At 32.7% G+C, this 24145-nt stretch overlaps 2 protein-coding genes across 5 annotated transcripts in view; one reads left to right on the top strand and one right to left on the bottom strand.

The window, feature by feature from the left end:
• LOC125649132 (basal body-orientation factor 1-like) overlaps positions 1-13491 on the bottom strand; it is a 90531-nt gene extending 77040 nt beyond the window's left edge. The window contains exon 1 of the mRNA XM_056164717.1: positions 13367-13491. The gene's annotated coding sequence lies outside the window, so the exon portion shown is untranslated. The remainder of the gene's footprint in view (positions 1-13366) is intronic.
• Positions 13492-18110: 4619 nt separating this feature from the next.
• Positions 18111-24145, top strand: part of LOC125649127 (patatin-like phospholipase domain-containing protein 7) — a 50098-nt gene continuing 44063 nt past the window's right edge. Inside the window, exons 1-6 of one of the 4 annotated variants that reach the window (XM_048876368.2) lie at positions 18111-18217; positions 22243-22324; positions 22687-22775; positions 23360-23442; positions 23624-23653; positions 23838-23858. In XM_048876368.2, coding sequence (XP_048732325.2) covers positions 18128-18217; positions 22243-22324; positions 22687-22775; positions 23360-23442; positions 23624-23653; positions 23838-23858 — 395 coding nt within the window. In that variant the 5' untranslated portion in view covers positions 18111-18127. The remainder of the gene's footprint in view (positions 18218-22242; positions 22325-22686; positions 22776-23359; positions 23443-23623; positions 23654-23837; positions 23859-24145) is intronic. The other 3 variants (XM_048876370.2, XM_048876369.2, XM_048876371.2) reach the window with 3 other exon arrangements.

Raw genomic sequence — 24145 nt, 5'->3', positions numbered from 1 at the left:
TAGACAAGGTGACCCTTTGTCACCGTATATTTTTTTAATTTGTGCAGAAATATTAGCTATTCAGATTAGATTAAACAAAAGTATTAAAGGTATTACTGTAAACAATGTAGAAAAGAAGATTTCTCAGTTGGCTGATGACACTTCACTTATTCTTGATGGCAGTAAAGAATCTCTCTTAGAAACATTGGAAACACTGCAACAATTTTCAGAAATGTCTGGACTTTATATTAATTTTGACAAAACCCATATAGTATGGATTGGATCCAAAAGGTTTAGTAATGAAATTTTACTGCCTAACTACAAGCTTAAGTGGGGTACTACAAGATTTAAACTACTAGGAATACATTTTGATGTGGATCTAAAGAAAATGATGCAATTAAACTATGAACCAAAATGTGTACAGATTAAATCTTTGCTTAAACATTGGGAGAAAAGATTTTTGACTCCCATTGGAAAAATCACAGTTATTAAAACATTGGCTTTGCCCTTATTAAACCATATCTTGATGTCAATCCCAAATCCCTCTGAGTTATATTGTAAAAAATTAGAAAAATTATTTTTTTTCTTTCATATGGAATAATTCAACTCAAAGAGTAAAAAAAGAAGTAATAGTTAAAAAATATGAAGATGGAGGATTGAAAATGGTAAATCTAATGTCTTTTATAGCTTCTATGAAATTATTTTGGGTAAGACATCTTATTTTTTCCAGCAGAGGTATGGGAATGTTTATTCCCAATTTTGAGTTGAACAAATTCATTAACTGTGGGGTTGAATACATCACCATTCTTTTAAAAACACTGAAAAATAAATTTTGGATTGATGTATTCAAGTCGTACATTACATTACATAGTCTTATTGATGAGTCCACTGTTGCTGCTGATTCACCTCTATTTTATAACCCACAGATTCATATTGGTGGAAAACCATTTTTTAATAAACAAATGCTTGACAGCAACATCAGACTGATTAATGAAGATGGTTCACTTTTTAGTTTTAAACATTTTTGTGATATTTATACAAACATTAGGATAAATGTTTTAGAATACAACAGCCTTATCCATGCAGTAAGAGCATGGATAAAAAACTCAGACCCTGGAAAAAACATCATGAAGCTCACAAGTCCATTAATTATGACAAATACTTACACAATTTTGAAATGTTACAAATCAAATTTTTTTAATGAAATTCTTAATAAAAATAACTCGGTCTCAGCTGGCAAAAAGAAATGGAGTGAGCTTTTAGATGTAGACGACAGGGAATGGAAAATAATCCACAAAATACCCTTCAGAGTGACAAAAGACTGTAAGCTCCACTGGTTTCAGTACAGAATTATAAACAAAATTTTAGCAACAAATTCATTATTGTTCAAAATAAAAAGAATAGATTCTAAATATTGCAACTTTTGTCACTCTGAAGAGGAAACAATAGAACATATTTTATGGGAATGTAATTGTTTACAATTATTCTTGTAGAATTCAAACATTTTTAGAAGACAAGACTGAGCGACAGATTACAATTACAAAGAAATCCTTTATTTTAGCTTGTATTGAAAATAATAGTGATATACAAAACATTATTATTTTATTTCTATACTGCAAGATGCACTAAGAAACCTTTAAACTTTTTTAAATAGTTTTGTTCAAGTAATTCCTAGATTCCAAATTACAAAAATATTTTGAAGGTTTTTCTCCTTCTTCTATCCAACGAGCACGAGACCTTATCATATGACCTTGCAATCTTTCTTTTCTAATACATTCAAGGGCTGCTCTCTTCTCATCAAGAGTATTGATATCAATATTTGGTTCAGACTCCAAAACCTCAATTTCATCCAAAAGTTTTTTTTCTTTTATTTTTTTCCTTTCTCTTATAAGATGAGTATGATATACTAACTCCCCTGATCTCCATCATTAGAACCTCAAGAAATAAGCTTTCATCAATGCCATTTTTGCACTGAAAATTCATACTTCCTATATCATTCAAATATTGGTTACTTACAGATTGAATAGTTTCTTTAACCTTCATAACATAGTCCTTATCTGTTAACAAATTGTTATTAAATTTCCAAAGACCGCGTCCTCTAATAAAGGGATTAAATTTTAATTCAATAACAACAGCCGAATGATCGGATCTATATCCTGGCTTTATGGTACAAAATTAATTTGGAGGATATCGGAATAATATATGATCAATCAGAGATATTGGATAATGTTAAGATATATTATGAAACTTTATATAACAATAATGATTCAAACTTGATTAATGTTGATCTAGAGAACATCATTTCTGATTATAATTCTCCTAAGTTAGATGTGCATACAGCCAATAAACTAGAGGTCGATATTGTAGAGGGAGGGGTTCTTAATGTGCTAAAAAACATGAAAAACAACAAATCTCCTGGTAGTGATGGTTACACGACAGAATTTTTCAAATTTTTTTGGAATGATATTAAATACTATGTTGTAAGAGCCATTAATTGTATATTTCATAAGAGGGAACTTCCTATTTCACAAAGATTAGGAATTATTTCATGCTTACCCAAAGGAGATAAACCAAGACAGCTTCTAAAAAACTGGCGACCAATTACGCTTTTAAATGTACTATACAAAATCGTATCGGGCTGTCTTAGCGTCAGAATCAAACACGTTTTGGATTATATAATATCAGATACACAATCTGGTTTTCTAAAAGGGAGATATATTGGAGAGAATACTCGATTTATTTATATTATGTCATATACTGAGAGAAACAATATTCCAGGTCTTTTAGTATTCATTGATTTTGAAAAGGCTTTTGATTCAATGTCATGGTCTTTCATTTATAAAGTTTTAAAATATTTTGGTTTTAGGGAATGCTTTATTCAGTGGATAAAGATTTTGAACACAAATTTCAGAGCCTCGATTTTACAGAGTGGATTCCTGTCTAAACAGTTTGACATACAAAGAGGATGTAGACAAGGCGATCCTATTGCACCATATTTATTCATCATATGTGCTGAAATTCTTGCAATATTAATTAAACAAAACAAAAATATAAATGGCATATGTATACAAAATAAAGAACATAAAATATCACAATATGCAGATGATACTTCACTAGCCCTTGATGGTTCAGCTGAATCGCTTTTTGCAGCTTTGGATACTATTGAATTTTTTTCCAATTTTTCTGGTTTAAGGATTAATACTTCTAAAACGCAGATTATATGGATTGGTTCAAAAAAAAATTCAGATCAAGTCTTTCATCATACAAGATGGAAATTGGACTGGGGATCAACAACTTTTAATTTACTTGGTATTAATTTTTCTGTTGATCTTAAAGAAATTGAAGACATGAATTTTGGACTTCAAATCCCGAAAATTGTCGCTCTTATTGAACAGTGGAAAAGAAGAATTCTTACTCCTATTGGTCGGGTCACTGTCATTAAAACCTTACTTATCCCAAAATTGAATCATTTGTTCATATCACTTCCTACTCCTAAAAAGGAAACAATTACATATTTGTACAAAATTATCTTTGAATTCTTGTGGAAATCTAGTATAGATAAAGTCAAGAGGTCTATGATAACACAAGACTATCTAGCAGGTGGTTTAAAGATGGTTGATATAAACAACTTTATTACATCTCTGAAATGTTCATGGATTAAGAGACTTACTAAGTCTAATTGTTATAAACCTTGGATGAGTATCTTCTTTGCTGTGTATGGAAGTGATATCTTAAAGAAATTATATGACTTTGGAGATAGCTTTATTTTAGAATGCTTACTTAATGAAAATAATGCATTTTGGAAAGATGTTTTTACTTCTTGGCTTTCTTATTTGAAGATCAGTCAAAATTCTCCAGAACTAAAAAGTAATTTTCAAAATATTCCAGTGTGGTACAATTCTAATATTAAAATAGCTGGAAAGCCTGTTTTTATTAAAGCATGGTATGATAAAGGGATTAAAGTTGTTCAAGATTTTTTTGACAGTGATTGTAATTTCCTTGCCTTAGAAAAATTACAATGCTTATATAATCTCCATGAAGTTTGTGTAATGCAATATAATAGCATTATCACAGCAATTTCAAAATACCTAAAAAGTTTGTCTATTGATAGACATTTAGCCAAAAAAATTACTAATCCCTGTATGCCTTTATTTTTTGAACATGTTTTATTCTTAATTTTTTGCAAACATGCATCCAAAAATATCTTATTTCATGGTGCATGTCATACTTAGTATCATGTATTTTATCTTATTTCATGGTGCATGTCATACTTAGTATCATGTATTTTATCTTATTTCATGGTGCATGTCATGCTTAGTATCATGTATTTTATCTTATTTCACGGTGCATGTCATGCTTAGTATCGTGTATTTTATCTTATTTCACGGTGCATGTCATGCTTAGTATCATGTATTTTATCTTATTTCATGGTGCATGTCATACTTAGTATCATGTATTTTATCTTATTTCATGGTGCATGTCATACTTAGTATTGTGTATTTTATCTTATTTCACGGTGCATGTCATGCTTAGTATCGTGTATTTTATCTTATTTCACGGTGCATGTCATACTTAGTATCATGTATTTTATCTTATTTCATGGTGCATGTCATACTTAGTATAATGTATTTTATCTTATTTCATGGTGCATGTCATACTTAGTATCGTGTATTTTATCTTATTTCATGGTGCATGTCATACTTAGTATCGTGTAATTTATCTTATTTCATGGTGCATGTCATGGTTAGTATCGTGTATTTTATCTTATTTCATGGTGCATGTCATACTTAGTATCATGTATTTTATCTTATTTCATGGTGCATGTCATACTTAGTATCGTGTATTTTATCTTATTTCATGGTGCATGTCATACTTAGTATCGTGTATTTTATCTTATTATATACTTTCAATTTCATCTCTTCTTTTTTCTTTAAAAGTTTACATTCCGGCCCGCAAACATTACGTCACAATCAAATTTCTACGCCGTTAATTTTCAAATTTTTCGTGTTTTTCATCTTTTACTCAGTTAAACCGATAAAGTTATTGTTAAAAATAAAATTATTGTTAGTTTCTAAATGAAATTGAAAGTATATAATAAAAAGGTTATAGACTTTGTATGGGAAATATGACGACCTCGTTTTTTGTCGCGAACGGACCTCGCAAACTCGGTCCGTCTTCACGCCAAAAAACTCGGTCATCATATTTTCCCATACAAAGTCTATAACCTATAATTATTTCATGGTGCATGTCATACTTAGTATCGTGTAATTTATCTTATTTCATGGTGCATGTCATACTTAGTATCATGTATTTTATCTTATTTCATGGTGCATGTCATACTTAGTATCGTGTATTTTATCTTATTTCATGGTGCATGTCATACTTAGTATCGTGTATTTTATCTTATTTCATGGTGCATGCCATGCTTAGTATAATGTATTTTATCTTATTTCATGGTGCATGTCATACTTAGTATAATGTATTTTATCTTATTTCATGGTGCATGTCATACTTAGTATAATGTATTTTATCTTATTTCATGGTGCATGTCATGCTTAGTATCATGTATTTTATCTTATTTCATGGTGCATGTCATACTTAGTATCGTGTATTTTATCTTATTTCATGGTGCATGTCATGCTTAGTATCGTGTATTTTATCTTATTTCATGGTGCATGTCATACTTAGTATAATGTATTTTATCTTATTTCATGGTGCATGTCATACTTAGTATAATGTATTTTATCTTATTTCATGGTGCATGTCATACTTAGTATAATGTATTTTATCTTATTTCATGGTGCATGTCATACTTAGTATAATGTATTTTATCTTATTTCATGGTGCATGTCATGCTTAGTATCATGTATTTTATCTTATTTCATGGTGCATGTCATACTTAGTATCGTGTATTTTATCTTATTTCATGGTGCATGTCATACTTAGTATAATGTATTTTATCTTATTTCATGGTGCATGCCATGCTTAGTATCGTGTATTCTATTTCAAAAATTGTTTCTTTGTTGTTTTACGTCCCATTCGAGAATTTTTCACTCATATAGAGACGGTACCAGTGCTATAAATTTTTCACTCATATAGAGACGGTACCAGTGCTATAAATTTTTCACTCATGTAGAGAGGTATCATGATCAGTGCCACGCATGCCACTCAGGGCCGTAGTGCTCAGTGAGGATTCTTTATTGTGAGATCACCTACCGTGACGCGAGTCCTCGGGTGTTAAGGTTTCATATGAAGGAACCGCGGCTTTCACTTCTGATGTTGGGAGCTTGGAGAAAGGAGAGACACTATGTAAAAACGTGTTAAGTTTGACTCGGCGCCGGAGATCGAGCCCGTGCCTCCCGGATCCGAGATGACCACTCTAACCGCTAGGCCATCGCAACTAGTTTTCCAAAATTAATAAGCGTTAAAAGATTTATGATATTTTTGATTACCTAGAGCTAAAATTCTCTCTTTTCTCTCTTTCTTGAACACTACACATGGCTACTTGTATTTTTGGATGTTGACATCTATGGAGCGCCAAATTAACATAAACTCAAATAATTGAAGATATCTTCAATTATTTGAAGATATCATCAATTCATTTGATGCACGCAACAATTGAATTAAAGATCTCTTCAAATAATTAATGATATCTTCAATTCTGAATTATTGCGCGCATTAATTGAATTGATGATAGCATTAATTCTTCAACTGAATTGATGCGCGCTTCAATTGAATTAATGATCTCTTCAAATGAATTAATGATATCAACAATTGAATTGATGCGCGCTACAATTCAATTGAAGAGAGCAATAATTGATATAATGCGCGCATTAAATCAATTGATGAGAGCAATAATTGAATTGATGCGCGCATTAATTCATTTGATGAGAGCAATAATGGATTTAATGCGCGCATTAATTCAATTATTGCTCTCTGCAATTGAATTAATGATATCTTTAATTCATTTGAAGAGAGCAATAATTCTTTTAGAGAGATCAACTATATAATTAAAGATATCTTCAATTAAACATATCCACAATTGAATTAATGATATCTTTAATTGAATTGTTGCTCTCTTTAAAAGAATTGATGCGCGCATTAATTCCTTATACAAAAGCATTGTAAATGATATAAAGATATCTTCAATTGAATTAAAGAGATCGTCAAATTATTTAAACCGAGCTCTAAATTAATTATTGCGAGCAATATTTCTACTAAATTGATGCTCTCATCAAATGAATTGAAGAGAGCAATAATTGAATTAATGCGTGCATCAAATCTATTATTGCTCTCATTAATTGAATTAATGCGCGCATTAAATCAATTATTACTCTCATTAATTCAATGGATGAGAGCAATAATTGAATTGAAGCGAGGATTAATTCATTTGATGAGAGCAATAATTGATTTAATGCGCGCATTAATTCAATTAAAGAGAGCAATAATTGAATTGATGATATCTTCAAATAATTGAAGATATCTTCAATTATTTGAGTTTATGTTAATTTGGCGCTCCATAGACATCTGTAGATGGGGATAGATATTGTAAAAATAACGAAAAATGATTATTCACAGTAAAATTATTCAAAAACAATTAAAATCATCTCACGATAATCAGGGGCGCGTTTTACAAAAGAACGTACGACTTACGACCAACTTTACATATTGGAATTTACCAGTTTATTGTAAGATCATTGACCCCAAATGCGACATTTTAAAACAAAAATGTTGAAAATTAAGCCTTAGAAAAGTTTTACTTAATTCATTCAAAGTAATAACTGTGTAATAGAATTTAAGACTTGAGGCTTTGTCGTAAGTTGTTCTGTAAAACAGGCCCCAGAATATCGTGTCCAGTCTTGTTGTAAATGAAGCGGAGTGTACCATTATGTTTCGGACAAACTGAAAATTTTCAATGAAAATTCTCTGCTGAAGTTCTACTTGCATATTTGCAGCTTGAAGATCGGCCAAAAAAAAAGAAACCACGAATATGTTGAGTAAATGGAAGCCTCGGGATATGATATTTGGATTGCTGGACATTTGTATATGACTTATGATTGTGAATGAAGCGGGAATATTTTACAGTCTGTTGTCTTTCTTGGGCGGCTCATATTTTTCATATTTCATATTTATCTACCATTAATATTTGCTGATGTGTTTTCTTTTTATTGTTTTTTTCCCCTTTTACTACAATGATGATGATGAAATTTATATAGTGCATTGTATAACACAAATTATTCTAAGGCGCCTTACAAGGGTAAGAAGAGGAATAAAACAGAGGCATAAGATCTTATATCCGTAAAATTACCAAAATAAAACACAGTAATTAATACGGAAGCGTATTGCTGCCAATTGATATAAATTTTTGCCATGTCGTACGTACGAGATACTAAGTCGTACGAACGGGATACTAAGTCGTACGTACGAGATAATAAGTCGTTATTACGAGATAATATGTCGTACGTACGAGATGCTAAGTCGTACGTACGAGATAATAAGTCGTTATTACGAGATAATATGTCGTACGTACGAGATACTAAGTCGTACGAACGACATAAGTCGTAATTACGAGATAATAAGTCGTATAAACGACATATACTAAGTCGTACATACGACATAATAAGTCGTTATAACGAGATGATAAGTTGTATTTACGAAATAATAAGTCGTACGAACGATATAATAAATCGTAATAACGAGATTCTAAGTTGTAATGACGAGATAATAACTCGTACGAACGAGATACTATCTCGTACGAACGAGATAATAACTTGTACGTACGAGATACACTAAGTCGTACGAACGACATAATAAGTCGTTATTACGAGATACTAAGTCGTAATAACGAGATGATATGTCGTAATAACGAGATACTAAGTCGTAATAACGAGATAATATGTCGTAATAGCGAGATACTAAGTCGTAATAACGAGATAACAAGTCGTACGAACGACATAATTAAGTAGTAATAACGAGATATCAAGTTGTACGAACGACATAATAAGTCGTAATAACGAGATAGTAAGTCGTAATTACGAGATATAAGTCGTACGAACGAGATACTAAGTCGTAAAAACGAGATACTAAGTCGTTATAACGAGATGATAAGTGGTACAAACGACATACACTAAGTCGTACGTACATTGTACGAGATATTTTAAAAGTGGGTTTAACGAGATCATAAGCATAAAAAATACACTCATGAACACTTTAGTCTTTTACATTTAGTAAAAGCTACAGATTCAAAGAGTAGGAGTTTTTTACTATACCAGTACAGAGCAAGAATTTAGCATTGCCCTGACCTTCATTCGCTATGTCTCCAATGGAAAACTGAATACTTTTGTGACTATAATTTAAAGCTTTTGTAATTTCTCCAAACTTTGATGGAGAGTATGTTCATTGGAATTTTTATACGGTGCATAGACATATAACCAAGAGGCAATAGTAACTCTTTCTTTTCATAAAAGCTTGTATGGTACTTAATGATTTACTATGAACTTTTTGCCAATTCTAATTTTCATCAAGGTCAAGGTCCTAGAATTATGATCTTGTACCTGGGTCTTTATCAAGATTATAAAACTTTCTCAAGAGATATTCCTGAAACTGTGACAATATGCTTGACACAAAGTACGTTTGTGTTCTGACAGAGTATTATGAATTTCAAGGTGTCTAGGTCAAGGTCATGTAATTCAAATTACAGTTGTACTCATGGGAGTTGATCATAGAAAACTAGATCAATGCTTCTTGCTGAACAGGAACAAGGTCTTCATTAGTTTTGAGCTATTTGAAGCTAAAAACTTTTTTGGGTCACCTGTTGTCTGGTGTCTATTTATTTATGTCTATCTGTCCATCTGTAAACTTTATAATTTTAAACTTATTTAGAACCAGAGGGTCAATATTCAACCAAACCGGCACAAAATATTCATACATGTAGGCTGAGTGGAATCTAATTTGTTCAACTGAAATGCCACACTTCTGTCAAAGGAAAGATGTGCAGAGAACAGTAAAAATAGATTGGTTCTCAGGAACAATTCCTCCATAATTTACAAGACATGCAGTGTCTTCTTTATACCTTATCATGAAATATTAAGTTTGTATAAACCACGACCTTTGGATCCCCTGTCAAAGTCCAAAGTCAATGAATGTCAATAGTGTAGGATATTCCTAAGACAGCTTTAATTTACATCCAAATTTTGTCTAAAATTGACCTTAAAATTTCCCTAGATTTCAGATATGTCCTGGGAACTTTTTGAAGAAGAATCTTAGGAATTTTCGTAAACAAGGCTGCTGAGGCATCGTAATGTGCAAGAAGTGAATTCGCTATATACAGTTCCCAAAACATTTCATGTATTCTTTATACGATTAGGAACAATATAATGTATGCAGGCAACCGAACCAGAAGAAACACATTCTTTACTACATATACTAGTAAACACTTTTGTTACATTGTTTCATTGTTTACAATGTGAAAAAAAAAACCTGGACGAGAGATAAATGAGTACATGCAGGTTACAGATAACTTGAAGGTTTATGTAAATTCATGTAAACTTCCGGTGATTTTCAAGCTAAAATTATCAATATCAACCGTTTATGCAAAATCCGTATGGCTTCATTTTATCATAAGAGTCTACGTACTATACAAAATCTGGTCCACTGCATAAGTATTTTCGCCTCTGAAGTCTGTTTCGCTGTCTTGTTTCAACGCCCTCTGGATCAACAACTTGAAGCAACAATCGAACACTCTCCTGATTCACAACAAAACCATTCTTGATACACTTCAAGTGTTACAGTTTATATCCATGTAACTGACCTGATTTGTCAACTTGTTCCGTTTTAAACATAGCCACAGCAAGAATATTCGAATAACCCTTGGGGCGAAACAAAACCCATTTTGCCAAAAGACGTCTCAAGCTTCTAATACTTATCACGATCCCATTATAAAAAAGCTAACGACTGCAAAATTTCTTGGTGGTTAAATCCAATCTTGATATAAAACTTCCCAAGCACGTCAACTGTTTCTCTGCCGTCCATATTTGTTGTTTGGTGAAATTATGTCATTCATATGGCTTAATTATGTCGTTATAATGACTTATTATCTCGTTATTACAACTTAGTATCTCGTTCGTACGACTTATTATCTCGTAATTACGACTTATTATCTCGTTATTACGACTTAGTATCTCGTTCGTACGACTTATTATCTCGTAATTACGACTTATTATCTAGTTATTACGACTTATTATGTCGTACGTACAACTTAGTATCTCGTTATTACGACTTGATTATGTCGTTCGTACGACTTGTTATCTCGTTATCACGACTTAGTATCTCGTTATTACGACATATCATCTCGTTATTACGACTTAGTATCTCGTTATAACGACTTATTATGTCGTACGTAAGACTTAGTATATGTCGTTTATACGACTTATTATCTCGTAATTACGACTTATTATGTCGTTCGTACGACTTAGTATCTCGTACGTACGACATATTATCTCGTAATAACGACTTATTATCTCGTACGTACGACTTAGTATCTCGTTCGTACGACTTAATATCTCGTACGTACGACATAGCAAAAATTCATATCAACTGGCAGCAATACGCTTCCGTAAATTAAGATCAATACCTAAATTTTTTTTTTATACACAAATGACTTCTTGAAGAAATACATGATCGGTATGTAATGTATGAATATGAATCTTGATTAAGCTTGATCACCCTACAGTATGTATAGAAATGATCACCCTACAGTATGTATAGAAATGATCACCCTACAGTATGTATAGAAATGATCACCCTACAGTATGTATAGAAATGATCACCCTACAGTATGTATAGAAATGATCACCCTACAGTGTGTATAGAAATGATCACCCTACAGTATGTATAGAAATGATCATCCTACAGTGTGTATACTACAGTGTGTATAGAAATGATCACCCTACAGTATGTATAGAAATGATCATCCTACAGTATGTATAGAAATGATCATCCTACAGTATGTATAGAAATCATCACCCTACAGTATGTATAGAAATGATCATCCTACAGTGTGTATAGAAATGATCACCCTACAGTGTGTATAGAAATCATCACCCTACAGTGTGTATAGAAATGATCATCCTACAGTGTGTATAGAAATGATCACCCTACAGTGTGTATAGAAATGATCACCCTACAGTATGTATAGAAATGATCACCCTACAGTGTGTATAGAAATGATCATCCTACAGTATGTATAGAAATGATCACCCTACAGTGTGTATAGAAATGATCACCCTACAGTGTGTATACTACAGTGTGTATAGAAATGATCACCCTACAGTATGTATAGAAATGATCACCCTACAGTGTGTATAGAAATGATCATCCTACAGTATGTATAGAAATGATCATCCTACAGTGTGTAGAAATGATCACCCTACAGTGTGTAGAAATGATCACCCTACAGTGTGTATAGAAATGATCACCCTACAGTGTGTATAGAAATGATCACCCTACAGTATGTATAGAAATGATCACCCTACAGTGTGTATAGAAATGATCATCCTACAGTATGTATAGAAATGATCACCCTACAGTGTGTATAGAAATGATCACCCTACAGTGTGTATAGAAATGATCACCCTACAGTGTGTATACTACAGTGTGTATAGAAATGATCACCCTACAGTGTGTATAGAAATGATCACCCTACAGTATGTATAGAAATGATCACCCTACAGTGTGTATAGAAATGATCATCCTACAGTATGTATAGAAATGATCATCCTACAGTGTGTAGAAATGATCACCCTACAGTGTGTATAGAAATGATCATCCTACAGTGTGTATAGAAATGATCACCCTACAGTATGTATAGAAATGATCATCCTACAGTGTGTATAGAAATCATCACCCTACAGTGTGTTTAGTAAATAGTCAATGAGGTCATTGAGCCATTGTTATGAATTCACGTGGAATCGGGTTTGCTACCTTGCATCCCATCATACCATCACCGCGTTGGTACAATGACGATTACACGATGGCGATGCTAACCAATATATGTACATACATGTATGTATATTCATATCTCGACTTTTGATGGTATGTTCATTTTCACTGAAAGAGCTGTCTAAATTTTTTTCTTTTTTCTTTTTTTTTTTAAATCTAACAATACTGATTGACTTCCCCTTGAATATAAGTTCATTTATTCCTCTCTCCGTGTGCCTTCTTCTCCCTTTAATCAACATATAGGTAACTACTGTTGAAAGTTCGCGTTGTCATTGTACCATCGAGTCATCTTCGTCGTGGTTAAGCGGTGGTAAAATTGATACTTCTGTGGATACATGTCTCCTGTGTCATGATCACCTGCAAACTTCTAACAAACTTTCATGCATACCTTGTAACTAATGAACTCGTATTTATGCTGGAGCTGTAGACTGAGACAGGACTGCTGAAACTTTCAGTGCCTTGGCTAACTCTTGGATAAAGGTTCTGAAGCCTGTATTTGGCAATGAGTTGTCGGGACTAGTTTTTACCATCATGTCCTCTTAGTTCTTATACAAAATTGGCAGGTCTTTCAAGATCACGCTTCATCTTTAAACACATTTAATCTCCAAGTCAACGGGGCGAATAAATATGAGTTACCTTACCTATACTGGATTCCAAAACGTCACCAAAAAAAAAACTTACAGAGATTCATTGCTGGATCGAGTAAATGTTTTACCAAGTCCCTAACTTTGCGCCTCACAGAAAAATACAGCGCTGAAGGAGAAACTTTAAACGCATGGTACCATAACATTTGTGAATTTTATTTCGAGTTCACTGGAATATATCAAATCGACATATGACAACGTCGATGTACATGTATCTAAATGAAAGCCACAGTATGATACATTTTTTATTCTCATATGGAAGCTTTTTGAATAAATTCTGCCCGTAATAATATATAAACGGGTCAGCTAATAAAGGAGCACAATTCGTGCCCATGGGAATTCCATCAGACTGCTGGAAGACCTGATCACCAAAGACTACGAAGATCTTGTCAATGAGGAACTCCAGCATCTTTTGATATCGACTTCAGAATACTTTTGCGTAGAATCAGAGTGGTGTTTAACATAGTAATTTTTTGAATGAATGATCACAAGATATGAATATTTCCTCTCCATTTTTATAGAAGAAGGAACTTTCTATGATGTAAAAAAGACTAGTCTTTAATTCATCATGAGGAATGGTCATGTAAAGTGTTGAAAAGTCATACGTGTTCATGCTGTTGGTTTGAGAAAAGTGTTGTTGTTGTTGTTTTAATTTCTAATTTACTAAAAGTTCTTTAAATTTTCTTAGAATCCACATTTGATTTACACCACTTCTGGCATGTGTTGATTTGAGAAATGTTTTGTGATTTAAAATTTACTAAAAGTTCTTTGGAATATTTTAGAATCCACATTTGATTTACACCACTTCTGGCATACGTCGTGGCACAATACGTTTGAAGTTTCTCTTTCACACCAGTTAATATTTTCAATGGGGCTTGGTAGAACATTTACTGGATCCAACAATGTATCTATGCTTGTCAAGGTTTTGTGAAGTTTAGGAACCCAGTATAGGAACGATAACTCATATCCATTCGTCTCATTTACCGGGAAACAAAATGTAATTAAAACTGGGGCTTGATTTTGAAGAATTTCATCTCTTGAAAGGAAAGCAAGAGTGTAAGTAAGATTACCAAATGTGGAATTAATGCCAGGTTTAAAATACATTTGTAATAATGAGCCTTAGGAAACAATGTTGTTACAAGCTTTGTCAGCTGGAATCAAAACATATTCCATATATAACCTATCTAATTATTTTATCACTTCCGGTTTACTGGTTTCAATCTCATAATTCCTATAAAGAATACAAAAGTAAGAGAAGGGCAAACTGCAGACCCATGGGCACACCAGAGGTGGGATCAGGTGCTCAGGAGGAGTAAGTAACCGCTGTTGGCCAGTCACTCCCGCTCCGAGCCCTATATCTTTATCAGGCAAACGGAGTAATCACTAGTCAAAATCAGGATGTTAAAGTTTCATGTGACATTTCTATGGTTTTTGATAGGGTCTGTTATAAGGACTTGTTATACAAATCAAACCAGAATGGTATTCAGGATAATCTATATCATTGGATTGAAAACTATATATACAAGTGGCAGAGTTAAAAAATTAGTCTTAGATGGTTATCTATCTACATATAAGGATACTGAAACAGGTGTGTCTCAAGGATCTGTATTAGGACCATTCTTATTGTTGTTATACGTGAATGATATAACTTCTAATTTAGTCAAATATACATGGCTTTTTGCAGTTGACACATCTCTTTTTGTTATTGTGGGTCATGATTTCATAATTGAATTCGACAGAACCCTTGACGACATCTGATTTAGAAGGCACTCGACACTTGTCTGCACAATGGGTTATAGATTTTACTCCAAATAAAACATCAAATGTTGATTTTACCCAAAAAGCCATCTCCCAACCTATAATCCATTTTGGTACTCAAGGTGAACCAATTGTGACATCAGAGAAGCATGCTCATCATCCAGGCCTTCGATTCCAGTCAAATTAGAAATATATCATCAATAAGCTGAGTTATGACAATTTGGCGCACCATAACTCCGATAAGTATGACATCTTTAAAAAGGTGGGAACATATACTATTTCATTTGTTATTGATTTGATTAAACTGCATTAAGTGGAAATTAACACAGTTCGTTTTTTTTCTTTCTAGTTTGAACCCATAATAAGGCTAAGTCACATGAGGTTGGAACTATACCTTAAATGGGAGCAAGCCCCTGTGCGCAAATCAGAGAACCATACATTTAAGACATTTATATCTGTAGAGGTCTATAGATTTATATTGTATGGAAAATATTAAAACAATGGAGGTATAGAGTCATTTTGAGCCAGCTTCATGAACTGTATAGTTGTAAATGGTCGTACGTAGAACCATGTTCAGGGTGTATATATTAAACACAAGTAGAACGGGAGTAAGTAAGTAAATTTTATTTAAAGTCGGCATTGTGTATAATACAGAAACGAATAACATGAGCTCTACAGAGCTCTTAAACCGACTATCACAGACAAAATATAATACAAAATATCACAAATTTAAGGTAAGCATGCAGAAGCACATATATACATATTTACACGCATACTATATAAACATTTTCACACATTAAGAATTTAAAAATACAAATGAAAGAAAAGCATTTGCCTATAAAATTCAAGGACTAAATAAACCACAGCAGTAACAATTGTTAAGAAGCACTATAACTGTTATAACTAAAGATAAGGAAAAAGATACTAATAATAGAATAATTGAAAGGTGAAGATAACGAACAGTGATCAATCTCATAACTCCTATAAGCAATACAAATAGATAGTTGGGTAAACACGGGCCCCTGGATACACCAGAGATGGGATCAGGTGTCTAGGAGGAGTAAGCATCCCCTGTCGACCGGTCACACCCGCCGTGAGCCCTATATCCTCATCAGGTAAACTGAGTTATCCGTAGTCAAAATCAGTGTGCCAAGAACGGCCTAATAAAAATGAATAGCTGTTTACAATAATTAAATTACAAAGCATGCAAAAAGGATTAAGAAGAAAAAATAGAATACATGTAAAATAAAGCTTTCAAGCATTTGGCAGTATTGCAGATGAAAGGCTGCAAAATTTGCATAAAACCAGCAAATTGAAAAATGATACATTCATTCAGCCATGCACCTCCACACTTTGTCCTTGACAGGAGCTTCATCTGCAAGCCCACCCCCCCCCCACCCCCCAAGTGTCAGTGAATTTCCCTACATATTTAGGTAAGGAGTTCCACAGTGTGGCGGCTGCATATAGCTGAATGACTGTTTACCATACCTAATAGTTTTTAGCCTAGCCTTTGTCGTTCCTAAGTCTTTTGATATCTGAAATTGTACTTTGAATTTCTTAAAGCTGAACCAAGTTTTGCAGAAACAGAGGACGTTGTTTATTTACAATTTCAAAAACGTCAAGGGCCATGACTCTCATAAGCCTAGTTTTCAGTGAGGGAAGATTTGATTTGTCTAGGAGTTGGTTAATCTGTACTAATATGGTCTTCATATATAAATCGTAGAGCTTGCTCTTGTATATTTTCGATTTAAAAAAAAAAAAAAATAATTTTGTTCACTACAAAAGTGCCATACCAGAGGTCAGTAACTAAAGTTTGACATGATAAAAGAATGGTTGGTAGATGGTGAGTTTACACAACCTACAAAGATGTTTCCCTATCCGTTTTAGTACATTTAATTGACGAGCTTCTTTCTTACAAGTATTTGAGATATGGGAATTAAGACTAAAATCAATAGTAACGCCAAGCAGTTTCACTTCTTCCTCGCAGGCAAGAGTTGTACCATTTAAGTTAAAAGTTATACTTTTATCATGTGTCTTTCTACCGAGAGAGATTGCTTGAAATTCTAACGAGACAGATTGCTTGAAATTCTACCGAGAGAGATTGTTTGAAAATTTTCTGGGTTAGCCTGCATTTTGTTTGCTGAAAACCAGTCCATGAGAATACCACTTTCCTTTTGAAGTGTATTTATAACCATCGTCTAAAACAAAATCAGAATGGGATAGGGTGTTGTCATCCGCATAGTTGTACAAAGCTGGGTCTTTAACAAAATAAAAAAGATCATTGATGAAAATATTAAACATTACTGGTCCAGTTATAGAACCCTGCGGTGCCCCTTTGAAAATATCAAGAAAGGAACTTATATTTTGGCAAATTTGACCCACCGTTTTCTACAAGATAGGTACACCCTGTAGCTATGTCGTAGAGCTGCTTTTAGGGGAGTTTAGCTTGGGTTGAGATTGAAAAAATAAATAAATAAACAACCATTGACAAGAATTTTTAAATTAAAAACTTTGTCAGTTTCACGAGTATGCAAATTAGGAAAATAAATAAATACGGTTACCATGAGGTTATATCAAGGGCGTTGTTCATGCAAACATATTATAAGAAAAATGAATAAAGGCTGACCCATTAATTTGATGCTTGCACGAATGTTTCTTATCAACTTCATGAAATATTACATGTCGTTCAATGAACAAATATTCGACTTACTCTACGAATGAATTACTTCTTATCTGCAGAATTGAAAATGAAAATGGCGATGGAAGATTTGAAGATGAAAGTGAATGAAACTATAGATGAATTCAAACAATTAGTGTCTGAATTTGAAGTCACCATGGTATTTACTTTTGTTTCTGAACATAAATTGCATTTTAAAGCTTTATGTGAAGCAGCTGAATGGTATATAACGATTGTACTGAAGATGACATATTTGCCCTTTCTTGACTTAAGTTTCTGATCCTGCTTGGTTTAATTTAGGTAGGCCTAGATATGCATAAGTTGCTTAGACAGAGATTAGATCTTCACGTGAACACCAATAGCAATGTGTATACTTGACAAGCAAACCGTGTATTATTTACAGTGCAATGATTATTATCTGCACCTGCATCAGGTGCAAATTCGTGGTAGCTCAGTGGTACAGCGTTTGCTTCGTAACCTGGAAGTCGTGAGTTCGAGCTCCGCTCGTGCCATGGCCACGTCAAACTTATGATGTTAAAATAGGTAGTGGCTTGGCATTTAGAAGTGAGAATCACAGGTCTTTCATATATGACCTCGAACTCCCCGTTGAGGCCTCATCTGTGTATAGACTTCTCCCGGCTGACGCAGTACAGAAACAGATTTGTATATTGTGAGTCCGCGATTCTCATGCGGGCAAATAACACTTAACAAGTAGTTTGTAGTTAAAGCTTGAAAATATTGAAATTAAGAGCATTGATATAAAAATGTGGATTTTATTTTAAACATTAAATGATAAAAAGATCACTAAAAAGTAGGGAAACTCTGTTAAAATTATCGTGTAAAGTAATGAACTTGATGTTTACGTTTCTGACTTGAACTGCTTACGTTTGAAGTTATGTTTTTTGTGTCATTCTACAGTGACGTCAAACAGTGTACGCGGCCACATGGTTTTGTAGTTCCTTGGAAATCCCTATCCCATAATGCATAACTTGAAGAGTTTGGTTTGTGAGCAAACGAACTCTGGCGAAAGTTTGGGTATGACATTAAAAATGGGTGTTGCGTCAGGCGTTGGCATGTTTAAAAACCCTCACTGCTACAGCCCTGAGCGCTAAGCATGTAGGTCTTCATCTACAGCTGGTGACGTCTCTATATGAGTGAAAAATTCTTGAAGGGACATAAAAAAAACCAATCAATCCTCTAATAAATAAAAGGTTAATTGGCTTTGAAAAAACAAACATTCAAAAGTTTCTAAATATGTAAGTCTTTGTACAGAATAACTGTCTTGAATATTGATGACTTTTATGATACATAATGCGGAACTTTCGAGATACGGACCCACTCTGAATTTTATCGGGCGTTGAACGTAAATTGTAGGGCATGTCACTTCCGGATTACAATAACAACTATGTAATCAAGCGTGGGATACTTCATTTGCTATCAAATTCCTGGATTTAAATGCTATCTTTGAAAGTAAGGAATCACTACAACCATTTCATAGGAAAAAGCTTTTGATTAAATTATGTGAGTTGGCGAGGGAAATAAATCTAGGGAATATCTTGAGGATATTGGTAAAACTTCACATAATACACTTTTGAATGCGCCTTTTCCCTTCCATGTAATTTACTCCTAGGTACTAAGCACCAATAGTGACTTGGATCGTCATCGTAGGACAGCGCATAGCTCTTTACAGACCGTCTGCTAGCGAAACACCATTTGTATCAATGTCAACTTTGCCCTACAATTGGTTATTATCACGTGACTGTGGTGTATAAACGTCAAATATAATCGGTCGTTCCGGCACATCCCGAAAGTTCCGTATTGCATATTGTTAAATTTTTCAGACTTGTGCATCAACTTGATGTTTTGTGAAAACCCTACTTCCATTGTTAAAGTAGTATTACACGTTCAGTAAATGACAATTGCATTGAAATTGAAAAAAAAAATTATTTACAAGATTAATGCCAATACCACACAACCTCATTCTTTCAGTTTAAAGAGGTTCGCACCTGACATTTGGAGTAATGTCAATTTTTTGGGAAGTGTATTTTTAATTTCCACATTGAAGGAGAATTAGGAAATTGAAAAGAAAAACTGGGGTCACAATGCTTGTTATTGAGCTACAGTGTTCTAAACATGACCTTTTTGCACTTAAAATTTATCCAATTAAACTTGATTTGTCTGTTGGTGTCAACGCAATATAAGCTACAGAAATCAATCATTACATAAAATAGATACATAATCATGTCTTCTGAAAATACAGATAAAATAATAGTTTAATACAAGTAATGGAAATAAATAATGACCTTTTTGCACTTGATATACGAAAAAATTCATGATATCAAATTTGAGAATTTATTAAGACATATTAGGAGTAAAGTCAATTTCTAAAATTTCACATGATTTTCAAGGTCTTGTCTTAAAATTTAAAATGGAAATGAAAAAAGTGGAGGTTGGAGACCAAATTTTTAAATTATTGGCAAAAATATTGAATTTTTATACAAAATTTCAAGTAAATTAATTTGAACATTTTTAAGATTCGGTGTTCTATTTGGAAAAATATATCAACCATATTAATAAATTACAACATTTGATCTAGTTCCAAGTCTCAATCACTTTTATCATAAATTATAAAACTGAAATACACGTATAGGAGCATAAAAATAGAAGATATATTAAATGAAACAGAAACTGTAATATCACGCAGATTTAGAACTCTTTGATTAATCAATCCTTCCGCAACAAAATACATGTATATATGCTACAATAACTGAGTAATGTCTATGTATATAACCTTCTGTAATAACTGACTTTACATCTTTACTTTCCACAATTGGGAACTATCAAAATATACTAACTCTAAAACAAACTTGGTAATATATTCCAATTTTTTGCAGAATGAAGATAGGATGCAAATGAATTGTACCCAAAATGTCACGAAAAATTATCTGTTATTGAAAAATGTTGTGTGTGTCCTTAAGATCCTCTCTTTTTTTTAATCATCTATTCAGTTACATGTATGTTAATGGAAAATAGTTTGCAGTGGTAAATATGTTATTATGTATGAGGTTATCTTTAACATATGACTGGCAAAAATTGTTAATGAAGGATACTTGTAATTCCTGTCCCATTTAATAAAAAAGCAAACATGCAAATCCATATAATTGCGAAAAGTATATGAATATAAAGAAAGCATCAAAACAAAGAAATTTATATGATATTGGAACATGTTTTTACACCTCACAAAAATGTTCCAGACTGTCGATGTTAGATTTTGAGGCCATCTTTTTCCCAAAACATGTAGCAGAATACATGTTTTCTGCCTTTTAGTGATTTTCTACTCCAAGTCTACTAGTATTTCTGAGCTTAGTTCAAATCTCCAAAATGAACAGGGTGATACTAGTCAGTGAACATAGTGATTATTTGTAAGGGATGCCTAATAAGGCATTAATGGGTAGCCAAATAGGTTTTTAAACCAGATTAGATATCAGTGTTAATATCTAATGGCATACATTAATATGTGTTTCATTATATTTTCTCTTCCTGTGTATGTTCGAATATTGAATTTATTACGCCCTATATGAATTTTGAATTGATATGAATAACAACAGAAACACATTTATTTGGATGCTGCTAGTTAGAATGTTGATTCATGACATACATTCCGACGCTGAAACAAAAACTGATTATGCATTGTATAATCATTATGAATAACAACAAAACTGGTTTTTCGTTCTATTTGAGTGGTAGAAGGACCTTACGAGCATCCACTTGCTGTTTATATGACCATGTCACATGATGTCTAAAATCACACAAATCTACCACAGTGCCCACACATGGACCATAACCCAAAACGAAAATAATTTTGAAGACATTTATATGAGATATTGAAAGATATGAAACATGCTGATGTATTTTAGTCTCCAGTATTTCCCATTGTCCTCGGAAATATGAGTCTGTCCTGATTGCTTTACTCTTATTCTTTTAATTTGTATTATTTTAATACAAGATGAATGCTAATTTAAAACAGTTGCTAATTGCATTGCCAAAAACATTATTATGTTTACATATATGCATATGATACAATGAACAAGTAGATTGAATGGAAAAAGTAACAATTTGTAATTGTTATATCATTAAAAGAAAACATTGATCATAATAGTATTTCACTTATTTTGTCTATCACAGAGCATCATGATCATGATTGGAGTAGCCGTAGCCACGTTTATTATTGTAATGTTCTTTGGTGTCTGGAAGTTAAGATCTAAAGGTAAGTGTCTCCCCTTGTATAAATGATGGTTTTGAGACTAGTAACTGAAGGCCCATCCTGTTTATGTAATGACTCAGAACATGGTGTGTAATCACAATCTCAGCCAATGATGTATGACATAATTTATGGCAATTCATGTAATATCTATCTTCCGCACAATTTTGTAATGTTACTTTTCTGTAGGTTGATATTTCTGTTTGCAAATATAATTCAACATACATGTAATTTACATACATGTATTTATATGGTGAAACTGGACAGATTGTGATTAATTGTTGATGAACCTGTTTGAATTGCATGTAAATTAATAGAGACAGTTTTCCTATGAAATAGCAAATTTATTTCCTTGCATCTTTTACAAGTGTTGCCAAGTCAGACTGGAGGCCCAAGAAAACCACGTTTTAGGAAAAGGGACAAAGTATTGTTTTATGGAAGAAAAATGTTAAGAAAGGTAATTGATTGAGACCTACATGTAGGTAAACTAGATATACACTGTACATGCACTTTGAAATAAATGAAGGACATGTCCAATCACTGCCTTACAACTGCTGTGTATGGAATTTCAATTCTATATTATATATCTGAAAGTCAAGTTTATAATGCAGAGTTATGTACAGTTCCAATAATTTTGAGACTCCACTGAAAATCAAAAGTACATGTATTTCAAATTGATATAAAATTCTTTGATTACACATATTGTAATTGTAATTAAAAGATGTATATAGCGCCCTATCAACATTAGTTCTCTAAAGCGCTTTACAAATGTGAAAGAAAAGATAATTTAAAATCGATGTGCACATACATGTGAATAAAATATTCATTGTGTCAGAATTAAAATGCATAATTATTATTATTAATGTATAGCGCCTAATGTAATGATATGATTACCCTAATAACATATGAAACAATTTAAAACAACCCTTAGGAATAATTAAATACATAGAAAGGACATAGGTATAATAACAAACTACAGGTTTTTGTTGTTGTTTTTTTTAACATATATGTACTTGTATAGTATATGCAAAAATTTAATAGGTTCAAAGTTTCACCAGAAAGTTAGGGCCACCCAACAGAGGAAAACTAAAGAAGAGACAGATAGTGATGAAGCTTGCCAAGAAGTAAGTTTCCACAATTTCTTGAATTACTTATACAGAATTGAAGATATTAGTTTTTACTTGACATGATTCTATAAAGGAAGAGAATTTTGGGAGAAATGCAAGTTATTCATTCATGCAACTCGCAATCTGTAGAAATTAATTTGAATGGATATCATCATTTTGAATGTGTGATATTCCCTAGCTATTCTGAAATCCGACAGAAAACCTTGCGGTACGTATTTCATGTTCTCTTTATATGTAGATGTAGGTGCTTGCATTAAGGCATACCTTTTTATTTATCTAGAAAAATAAATGAGTAAGTTGTTGTTTTGTGTGTGTGGGTGTGTGTGTGTGTGTGTGCAAATATGCTTTATTACCCACATAAAAGTTTACTAACTGATATTTTATTCTTCAAGTACATTTAATTTGCAAAAGTGGTAAGTGTCTTCTTTCATTAACACTCACATTTTGTTTCTGGTTGGATGTATTAGGATGTGCAGGGGGATTCTGTTCTCAAATGCAAAAAAAAAAAAAAGATATGTTCTGGTATATTGGTTTATCAAATTTTCCAGAGAAGGGCACCATGATGCATTAGAAAGGAGAAGAGGCTCCACAGAATTATTGTTTCTATGGTTATAAAGATATTGTATAAACTTGCATCAGAATTATTAAACTATATTTTGTATATACATGTAGAACAATTTAATCCATACTTGTAAGGTAA

This window comes from Ostrea edulis, chromosome 5 (assembly GCF_947568905.1).
Source record: "Ostrea edulis chromosome 5, xbOstEdul1.1, whole genome shotgun sequence".
Taxonomy (NCBI): Eukaryota; Metazoa; Mollusca; class Bivalvia; order Ostreida; family Ostreidae; genus Ostrea; species Ostrea edulis.
The sequence above is the reverse complement of the archived record's forward strand: the minus strand, read 5'-3'. Positions and strand labels throughout refer to the sequence as shown.